Below are 11,012 nucleotides of genomic sequence, written 5' to 3'. Positions count from 1 at the left end.
GACCACATTTGATCCGGTTTTAATTGTACTTGGTAAGCCAAAATCATATTCGATATGTGGATACGGTTTTGACTTTTAATTAGTTACCGAAATCCAACAAATATTCGAATTTAACCAATATGTTTACATGTACAAAAACCGATCTGGTGAACTGTTCACCATCTGAATTCGAATCAGTTTAGCCTATATCCGATTAGTCCAATATGGTTTTGGATACATTCAAGTTGAATCCAAACCGTTTACATCCCTAATTAACAGCCACAAATATACCATTAACCAATGGTTTCCATTAGTACTGCATGGTCATTGATAGTAGCCATAAGCCCATCCAACCAAACTAGATCCAGGCACCTGGTTGGGCCGGCCGAACATATAATGTAAGGATGGTTGGGTGGGAGATCTAGAGTGATCTAATTTTTTTTTTTTATGTGTGGATGAAATATCTATAGCAGTGTTGTGAGAGGCGTACGCCTCAGAGGCGAAGCGCAGGCTCAACGCCTCGCTTCGCCTCATCGCATTTACAACCTTGCTTGAAAGTCTCACGTTGTGAGAGGCGTACGCCTCATAGGCGAAGCCAAGGCTCAACTCCTGGCTTCGCCTCATCACATTTAACAACCTTGATCTATAGCAAGATTAGCGAGAGGGGGGACTGACAAATACATGGAAAAATCACCCCTAGATTGGCAGCCATTATAATAAAGGTGATTTTTGTGCACTTTATTTTAAAATAAAATGAATGAACTGGTAGGAGTCTGCCTAACCCAAATGGCGCTCTAATCTCTTAGTCAGCAGTTACAGCCTTGCCCACCTTTTGATTATAGACTCTTCAGTCATAAAAAAGAGTGTGTTGGCGCACTTTCTCCATGCCGGAGATAACAAGATAAGATAAGGAGAAAAGAAAGTGCTCGCAACAACAAGAGATAATTTTTAGTGGTCTAACATAACATCAATCACAAAAAATGTTTTACACTTATGTGCCAAAACCAAATGTCTTAACAAGCATTTCGTTTCAGACCAGCACACCGTTTATTTATTTATTATTTATTATCGGGCTGGTTGAAACAGTTGGCAAAATTGGGTTGGATTGGTTGATTCAGCCCAATTTTGGTTGCTGGCTCAGCCCAATTTGGATTGCTCTCAGAAAGTCTATGAGCAAGGGCTTGTCCCTTGCTCTCATTAATGAGAGGGGTTTTGACACTTATAGGAATGAAACCCTAACTAGGGGTGGCAAAATCTGGCATGACCTGCCAACCCGACCCCTCAACCCGTTTCTTAGTCAGGTTCGGGTTGGGCTTAAACGGGTTCGTGTTGTAAACGGGTCGACTCACCTAACCTGTTTATTAAACGGGTCAGGTTCGTGTTAGGGGTATGCCAACCCGTCAACCCGGCTGACCCGTTTAATAAACAGGTTAGGTGGGTGAGTCAACCCGTTTACCCAAACCCGACCTGCCAATCCGCCCACCAACCCGTTTACCTGAACCCGACCCGCCAACCTGCCCGCTAACCCGCCAACCCATTTACCCGACCCTGACCCGCCCGCCAACCCGTTTACCCGAACCCGACCCGCCAACCCGCCCACCAACCCGTTTACCCGAACCCAACCCGCCAACCTGCCCACTAACCTGCCAACCCGTTTACCCGACCCCAACCCGTTTAACCGAACCCGACTCGCCAACCCACCCGCTAACCTGCCAACCCGTTTACTCGACCCGACCCCTTTATTAAACGGGTTAACTGTGTCGTGTCGGGTTACTCGTTTAATAAATGGGTCGGGTTCGTGTTTGCCACAGCCGACCCGTTTAATAAGTGGGTCGGGTTCGTGTTGAGGTATGCTGACCCATCAACCCGCCAACCCAACCGGATTGCCACCCGTAACCCTAACCACTCATCTACTATCTAAGGCCGCCTCCACTGTTTCAAAGCCCTTGGGCGGGAGTTGTCGCCATTGCCCTCATTAATGCAAGGGGTTTGACATTCATGTAAATGGAACCCTGACCAGCTCTCTAATGCCCAAGGCCCCCTCTCTTCTGTCAAACCTCTTGGGCTGGGGGTTCTCCCCAGTTATTCCAAAAAAGGAATCTATTGTTATAAAAAAATTCAAAAATAATAAATTAAAAGTGTAAGAAAAATGTGTTCAAATAAAAAGTACTTTAGGTTCTAAATACTAATCGTGACAGAAATCCTTCAACAACTGAAAATTTAGGAATAAAATATTTCTTAAGACCTGACTGCAAAAAAAAAAAACGAAAATCTTAAAGCCTATACTAAGGCAACAATCTTACATGCATTGTTATTCTATTTGTTAGCTTTTTTATCCTTTTGCTATTTCTGTTTTTTGGAATTTTAGTTATAACAGAAGAAAGAAAAGCATGCAGTAACCATCTTTAAAGTTGAAAGTTAACCTAGAAACATAAATTGGCAGGTTCAAAGATGGTATGCTAGCCTCTCTAAAAGAGCAAAAGCATTAGTAGGGATGGCAGTGGACTTGGGGGAAACGTGTCTCGCCTCGTCCTATTTGGATCAGGAATGGAGGCGAGGATGGAGATTAAAATCAAAATCCGTGCTGGGATGGAGGCAAGGATGAACTTACGCTTTCTTCCGCGCGTTCCCATCCCCATCCCCATCCCCGCCCCATCCCGTCCCGTCCCGATCTCCCCGATCCTTGGCAATGGACTGAGGAGAAACGGGCCCTGCCCCACCTAACCCTGTTTGGACTGGGAATGACAGACATAAAATGGGGATGGAGGAGGGGATAAAGGTCAAAATCAAAACCCATGCATGGATGAAGGCAGGATTTTGAGACGGAGCGGGGGTGCAGACCTTGTCTCCTGCCCCGCCCTGGTCCACTGCCATCCCTAAGCATTAGTTTTGATAGCGCCACAGCTACAATTTGGCCAATTAAGTCGCACTACAACCATAGCAGACTTAAAGTGGGACACCAAATATGTGAAATGAAATTATGGGAGGCAAACTCAGCGCCGTTAGGTATTTTTTTCCCAGGGTGGTTTCTCTATGTAAATATTAAAAAAAGATTAATTGCCAATATATATATATATATATATATATATATATAGATATATAGATATATAAAGAGAGAAAGAGAAAGGAAGAGAAAGGGGTCATTATCAAAGACAGAAACACATGGGGGTCATTATCAAAGGCCTGTTTGTTAACATCATTGTTTAAGGACTTGCAACCTAGAAACCGATACACTGCCGTCCAAACATTTCAATGATGGTTATATTTATGATTTCACCTTCTTAGAAAAATATATACATGTACATTTTATATGTATTTATAAAGTAATCGGTAGGTGCTAAATGGGGTTTGCAGGTTTGCTTTGTTTTATTTTTAATTGTGAGATGTGATCTATGGACTTGATTTTATAGGGTGATGTTCAACTCCGACACATGGGTGGGTTTTTATAAGGTTTGAAAAATCAATTGTTCAAAATCTTTGTAAATTTTTGAAGCTCTAAATATCATTTTTTTCATCAAAACACATTCAGGTGTGAATTTCTCTTAAATCGACCATATCCGATACAATTATGGGGTCAAAACCATGAAAAACACTTAAAGAACCGAAATACCCATTTAACACATATCATTTAGCATATTTCATTTAGAACCTACCCATGTCTGTATTTATATATATATGAGATAATCTTTTTTTTACAGTGTATAAGATAAATCTCAGTTTGGCATTTAACATTGTTCAATTGATTGAAATGACCTAAGCATCCTAAAAAATGGTGGTATTTAAAAAAACATTTTGTTATTCCTTTAAATTCAAAAAGTTACTTTTACCTTCAAAATTAAAATTAAAAATATTCTTTATTGATCGTTGCATATTATGCTTTACCTTTTAATCTTTATCTAAAATATATGACCTAATCGACCTTAAAAGGTAAGTATATATTTTTTAAAATGCATTTTAACCATTTCAATCAATTACATGCTGCTAATGTAAGTGTAAAGAGTTGACCATCAGGCGATCTTGGACTCGACTCGAACTCATTCGTGAACATTAATGAGCTGAGCTTGAATACAAGTCCAGGCTTGGTGTGCATAAAAGAGCCGAGTTTGATCAAGCTGCTGAACTTGGTTAAGCTAGATTAAACTCTCATAATCCGAGTCTGGACAATCTTATTCAAACAATAACATTTTGAAGCGAGCCGAGTTCAAAGAGCTCAGGCTGGGCTCAAACTGGCCCGGTCCGCACCCCTAGTTGTGTGAAGCAAGCACAAGGTTTACGGTGTGAGCTTCGTAAAGCTTCGCCCGTGGTCAGCACGTCAATGCCTCTAAGCTGCAAAGCGTAGCTAGAAGAGTCATTTCTGTCCATGGCCGCGAGTCCCATGGCTATTATGGTAAATGCGGTTCCGGGTCGGTGGGGGTGAGCCGAGCGTACGTAATAGAGGCGGGCCCACCGTTCAAAAAAACAAAGAAAAACACATTGGGTCCCACACCTTCTGGTCACGGGTTTGCCGTTACCTCCTCAGTGCGCACATCCCTAACCTCACCAAATAATGTCGATAAGGGATCAATCCTAGCTGTCCAACTCGTCTGATCTGGACGGTTAAGATCACGTTCACCAACGCAGTGAATGTTTGAACTTATCACAGCCCTTCATATGCATTCGGTAATGAATGGCTGAGATTGACGTATGATGCGATGCATTAGGTCGCAGGATACACTTTTTTTTTAATGGCCACGTGGCGGCCATACTTAGGCCCCTACTGACGGTGCGAACTGCACTCACAGACGCCACAAGTTTTGTAAAAAACCTTGAAGGTTCCTATTTGTCAAAATATATCCTTTAATAATGAATAAAAATATTTGAAACTTGTTCTTTCCTTATCATTATTAATAGGAAACTGTTTTTTTTTTTGAAGGTAGATTTTTTTTTTGAGGCAGAATAATAGAAAAAAATGCTAAAGGATCTCTACATAAAACAATGTCAATGTTACTTTCGTCAAAATGTTTTAAGATTATATAAAATATTTTAAAAAATAAAAAAAATATTTTAACTTTGGCCAATGATAGAAAATGCACTTAAGTTTTAGGTATTGTTAAAAACACACATAAACTTTGTTATATTTAATTTAAAAAGTCAGAACTTCCGTCAAGTTGCCATTAACAAAACTAAGATGTTATTTATTATCGCCAAAGCTTTGGTTGTGTTTTTGAGAACTTTTCAAATTTTTTTTTTGAGGATAAATTTCTATCTTTATTTTGTTAACTAAACTTAGGGTGATGATGACCCAAGTCAAATTGAAGTGTTGTTGTCTTTAGTTAACATAGCATAAACTTAGGAGCTTTTAACAAGGTAAAAAACTTAAGGGTATTTTTTATTATCACCAGTACATTAGGTGTGTTTTTGAATTTTTTTTAATATTATAATATTTCAAATGGTTTGCCTCTATTCTTTATTGCCTCATTTAACTCTTTTTGCTTTTCATTTTTATCCAAATATGGTTTACTTTTTATGGCCTGAATTATCAAAAAAAAAAATTAGAGTGAAATTTGATTTTACTAGCTTGTGTAGATGGGGAATGGCTCTCCTCGGATTCGAACCTGAGAATCTTAGGCAGGATAGTGCCACCAAACCATCTAACTTGAATTCATTTAAGAGGCACGTACCCATCTTTCTTGTTTTCCCACGGACACGGTTTCTTTAATTTCTTTCAACTACCTGAATATTTAAAATTGACCTTTTCTACAGTTTTCTTGTTAAAGTGAAAGAAAATATTTATTATTTTCATTTTTTTTATTTAATTCAAGGTAAATACCCCATCGCTGCCGGCACATTGGCTGGCTTCCGATTGGTAAAACCCACTAGGGAGTTCACCCAGCTTCCACAATGCGGCAAGAGATGCCACTCATGGGTTCGAATCGTATCGGACAGAAAATTGATACGCTTGACTCCTGAATCGGTTATCTTTTAATAAATACAAAAAATACATAAACTTATTTTTAATATTATTTTAATAGCTTTAACACGTGTCACGTTCTGATTGACAGGTAATATTATTTATTTATTTATTTTTTTGGCCGATTCAGAGATGCCCGATTCACCTGACTCGTTGGCCAAACGATTCAGAGACGATACCGATACTGACAACATTTTTTTCGTTGTGAACGTCACCGAGTCATTTTTATTATCAAGGCTGTTAAAATTTCTTATTCACTATTCATTTACTCTGATCTCGCCATATAAACTAATCTAGAGATACAAATAAAATGAAATAATTAATGATAAACTTCCGCCGGAGACTCCCCCCGTTTTCCGGCGAGAGACCGCAAAGCAAAAGGTAAAAACAAAGTTTGCCCGGCTTCGATACTCCTGAAATGACGGTGACAGAGATCTGATTTGGCCGATTAAATAAATGGACGAAATTGGACCTCTCCCACCATGCCGACGACCACATTGGGTTATTATAATACGTACGGGACCGTTTGAAAGATCCGTACGGCGATGCGGAATGTCGTTGACCCTTCGATCAGAGACGATAATCTCACGTAAAGAAATTAAAAAAAAAAAGACCTTGAAGCAGAAGCACCACCGACAGTCGGTAGGGCTGTTTCGCACTGTTGAAATCCCCGCCATCCATCCCCCCAAATTAAATACAGTTCCGGGCGTCCCGTACGGTCCAACCTGGACTCACTGAGCCCATAGTGCACCGAAACGTGAATTATCACTTTGATCACTTTGATCACCGAGATCTCCCTTCAGAATGACTGTTATACCCTTACTAAATATTAGCGACAACGAAATCACAACCCCAACATTAACGTCCCGTCATCTGCTCCCCCGTCCGCTCCTCGCATTTAATCGACACCTAACGGTGATGAGAGGGCCCACAAAAAAGGCTTATTAAACCATAGAGCCTGGGGAAGGCTCCTTAGTCATTCTGGTGAGTTTTGTGTTTTGGAGAAATGTATAGGGGTATTTTGGGAAATAAGTGAAGGAACTCACAGAGAGTAGTCTGCAGAGTCTCTCTCTCTCTCTCTCTCTCTCTCTCCACTCTGTTAAAAAGTGAGAAGCCCCCATCGTCCTTCTTGCAGAGTATTGTTTCATTTGCTTCTTCTGCTTCAGGCCGCGATGGATGGAGTGAAGAAGCCTACCTCGCCCACTTTCGCGATGGACGGGAAGGGATATCCTTCACTCTTCAAGACCAGGAGGACGATGGTCTTTGCCTACGGTTTCATGGTAATGTTCGTCCTCTGCACTGGTTTCCTCGCTGCGAGTCCTTCTGGCAACACCTCGTTCTGGTTCTCCCACTTCCTATCCTTCAGAACCAACGCGTCCATATCGTCTTCTGCAACTTCTTCTTCTTTCTCCTTGCCCTTCTCTTCCATTTTCTCTTACATGTTGCCAGACGCGAATCCTTCTGTTTCCGCGAAGCTCGATGACCATCGTGGAGGTGTAGTGCCGGTGCCGGAGAAGTACTCGCCTCCCCGCAGTAATGAGACGGTTCAGAATGGTGGCGGCTCTTCTGCTTCTCCTAAACTCGACGACCATCGAAACGTTTCGGTTTCCTCCGTCGGTTCCAGACGGGAAGGAAACCGTGGGTCTCCTCCTCCTACTGTTCCTCCTCGTCCTCCGGCGGTGAGTCTGGCGAAAGGCGGTGGGGTTTCTGGCAACGAGACGACCCAGATCGGTAAAAACCCTACTGCTTCTCCTAAATCTGGTAATGGGCTGCAAAACATTACGGTTGCTTCTGTGGGAGGCGATAGTCCGGCTAAAAAACGGGAGCATTCGGGTACCTTGATCGTGAATCAGACAAAAAGCGGCAACGGGACTACCCAGATTGAGAAAAAGCACTCTGTTTCTCCTAAACCCGGCAATGGGCCTCAAAACGTTTCGTTTGCTTCTGTGGGAGGTTATAGTCCGGCGAAAAAACGGGAGGATTCGCGCCCCTTGGTCGTGAATCCTGCGAAAGATGGTGGAAATCTCACGACGATCGTCAAGGGTGCAGTCGTCCTCCAAGACAACATCAGTTCGATCGGAAACAGGAACGTTTCGTCAGAGAAAACGGGGGTTCCCAATGACAAGAACAAACTCCCCAGCCCCGCGATAGTGATTCCGGCGAGAAACGGTACGGTTTCCGGCAACACGAACTCCCCCGGCAAAACCACCACGGTGGTGAAGAAGGACTCCGTCAATGCCCCTGAGAATCTTGCCGGAAAACTGATGGCGAACGGCAATCCACCCGAGAGAAGCAGCGGCGGGGTGTCGACGAGCTCTAGCGTGACGGCGAGTGGTGGCGATCGGAAAAAGGCGCAGTCTTTAGCGGAGTGCGACATATTCGACGGGAAATGGGTGAGGGATGACTCGTACCCTCTCTTCCCTGCGGGTTCTTGCCCGTTCATTGACGAGCCTTTCGATTGCTACCTCAATGGCCGGCCGGAGAGGCGCTACGAGAAATGGAGATGGCAACCGAAAGGTTGCAACATCCCTAGGTAGGAAACGCTAGGAAAAATTGAATTTCTTCTGTTATCTTGTGTCTCTTCTTCTTCTGATTCTCTTTCATTTTGGTTCATTTTTATGTATGTGAGTAAAACTCCAAATTGGGTCATCTTCAATTGTTATGTTGCGTTTCTTCAGATTGGATCCCAAGGACATGTTGGAGAGGTTGAGAGGGAAGCGCCTGGTTTTTGTTGGCGACTCACTCAACAGAAACATGTGGGAGTCGCTCCTTTGTGTTCTGAGGAATTCCGTCAAGGATAAGAAGAGGGTGTTTGAGGCATCCGGCCGGCGTGAATTCAGAACTGAAGGATCATACTCTTTCGTATTTGTCGTAAGTAACAAGCTGAAAGAGAAATAATTCCTCCCTCTTTTTTCCATGTTTGCCTTTTCTAAAATTCTTTTTCTGAATTCGATTCTAGTTTTCTGAATTGGGTCATTTTCTTCTTCTGTTTGGTGGTTGCAGGACTACAATTGCTCTGTGGAGTTTTTCCGATCACCGTTTTTAGTTCAGGAATGGGAGACTCCGGATCCCAATGGGACTGCCAAAGAAACACTGAGGCTTGACATCATAGAGAGATCTTCCTCTAAATATAAGGATGCTGACATCTTGGTGTTCAACACTGGTCATTGGTGGACTCACGAGAAGACCTCAAAAGGGTAAAGAACTGCAGTTACTCTGTGAAATTGCAAAGTTATTGGGTGCTCCATAAGATTGCAAAATCTCACTTATTTTGTTTCCATGAAAGAGAAAATGATCTGTAGAATTGCACTATATGATCACAATAATTCTCCTTTGCACACGAACTAATCATATTTTCAGTAGGATCAGAATTAGTGTCTAAGTTGGCTACAGGAAAATAATCTAAATTTCAATGACTCTGGTAAATTGGATGGAATGTTTTAGTTAGAATTCAAAGGTTTTTCAACAGGACCAGAAATTCAGTGTATTGTTCCTAACTTTGGATTCTTTCATATGGGAATGTTCCAGTAAGGATTACTATCAAGAAGGAAACCATGTTTATAGCGAGTTGGACGTTCATGAGGCTTTCAAGAAGGCTCTGAAGACGTGGGCTAAATGGGTTGACACAAACGTGAACCCAAAAAAGACCACGGTTTTCTTCAGAGGGTATTCATCTTCACATTTCAGGTAATCAAAATTTACAATTTCTTCTCTCCCTTTGTTTGTCTGGTTGTAAATTAAGTCTTACCCATTCTGTTGTAGTTCTAACAATTTTCTTCTTACCCTTCCCATTTTCTGCAACATAAAAAAGTGGGGGGCAATGGAATTCTGGTGGGCAATGTGATAACGAAACAGAACCCATCATGCAGGACTCTTTTCTGTCTTCATACCCACCAAAGATGAGAGTGCTAGAGTCTGTGCTCAGTGGAATGAAGACACAAATTTCGTTTTTGAACATAACCAGGATGACGGATTACAGAAAGGATGCCCACCCTTCCATCTACAGGAAGCAAAACCTGACTGAAGAAGAGAGGAGGTTGCCTGAGAGGTTCCAGGATTGTAGTCACTGGTGTCTGCCCGGCCTTCCTGACACTTGGAATGAGCTCATCTATGCAAAGCTAGTAATGATGGGCAGATGAGCGGTAGTAGTTGATAGCTAATTATGTACATATTTTTACAGAGGAAGTTGAAGGGCAATGAGAAGCAAGAGCCCGAGGGAATGGAATATATAATTTTGAGGTTGTGCTTACAAGCTGGTCTGCCAAGAAATGTATTTTTTGAAGGCCTTCCATAGGCTTGCATAGTGTAAAGTTAATTTTAGTCCCAGGAGTTGAAACCCTGGACTCCTGAAGTTACCACGTCTCTAATAAATTTGAAATTTGGTTTCCTATATAACATTATTCGCTGCAACAGAATTAGTTTCTTTTCGTCCACATTGTAAAGTTGGTTTAATCTTTGGTGGTTGAAATCCGATAGTTCCTGAAGTTCATGTTTGTAATTACTTGGCTACTGTTATGTGATTGTAGGCCCTGCAATATAGAGGTCTCTCTTTCCAAGAGTACCTATATAATGGAAGCCTCGTTTGTCAAAAGCATAATCTCTATCATGTAAAAGACCATCTCTATTTTTGGTGGATGTGCGTGTGATCATGGTGTTTACTATTTATAAATGAGAACAGACATCTCTACCACCGTGGCCTAGAAGATCCTAGGGGTCTGGAGTGTGTTTTCAGATGCCTTCAACAAACAAAATGCATTTGGTGCGTACCATCTATCGTTTTGTCCAAGTCATAATCGCGTAGACTCCAACTTGGAAAACTGGGGGTGTTCTTTGGTTTCACACCAAACCAGCTTCCGTTGTCTCGTTGAGTCCTCTTGGGGAACGCCTGCAAACAATGACCCTCTCGTCCCAAATTCAGCCGACTGCAACATAAAAGCCCTGTGTTGGCTGTATCTTCCCAAGTCTGCTCAGAAGCCAAACCTGTTCAGACTTTACAGTTAAAATGTAAACCGATTGCTCAACATGGCTTTCAATCGAAAATGATCATGTCTTGCTTGAGGTTGTATTTTTCTACGTGAACATG

The 11,012-nt window shown here is 42.0% G+C and overlaps 1 protein-coding gene across 1 annotated transcript; it reads left to right on the top strand.

Moving 5' to 3' along the window:
* Window positions 1-7,035: 7,035 nt before the first annotated feature.
* On the top strand, window positions 7,036-10,323 carry LOC149816584 (protein trichome birefringence-like 2). Its single transcript, XM_089987195.1, has 5 exons — window positions 7,036-8,462; window positions 8,608-8,800; window positions 8,933-9,126; window positions 9,458-9,616; window positions 9,741-10,323. The coding sequence occupies exons 1-5, from the start codon at window positions 7,102-7,104 to the stop codon at window positions 10,066-10,068; spliced, it is 2,235 nt and encodes a 744-aa protein (XP_089843321.1). The 5' UTR covers window positions 7,036-7,101; the 3' UTR covers window positions 10,069-10,323.
* The last annotated feature ends 689 nt before the right edge of the window (window positions 10,324-11,012 follow it).

Source organism: Nuphar pumila, chromosome 14 (assembly GCF_984573655.1).
Source record: "Nuphar pumila chromosome 14, dmNupPumi1.hap1.1, whole genome shotgun sequence".
Taxonomy (NCBI): domain Eukaryota; kingdom Viridiplantae; phylum Streptophyta; class Magnoliopsida; order Nymphaeales; family Nymphaeaceae; genus Nuphar; species Nuphar pumila.
The sequence above is the reverse complement of the archived record's forward strand: the minus strand, read 5'-3'. Positions and strand labels throughout refer to the sequence as shown.

Excerpts from the sequence above, each read along its gene's own strand:
- LOC149816584 (XM_089987195.1), top strand. The coding sequence starts at position 7,102 with ATGGATGGAGTGAAGAAGCCTACCTCGCCCACTTTCGCGATGGACGGG. Across the intron at positions 9,127-9,457 it reads CACGAGAAGACCTCAAAAGG|TAAGGATTACTATCAAGAAG; the intron begins GTAAAGAACTGC and ends GGAATGTTCCAG. Across the intron at positions 9,617-9,740 it reads TATTCATCTTCACATTTCAG|TGGGGGGCAATGGAATTCTG; the intron begins GTAATCAAAATT and ends AACATAAAAAAG.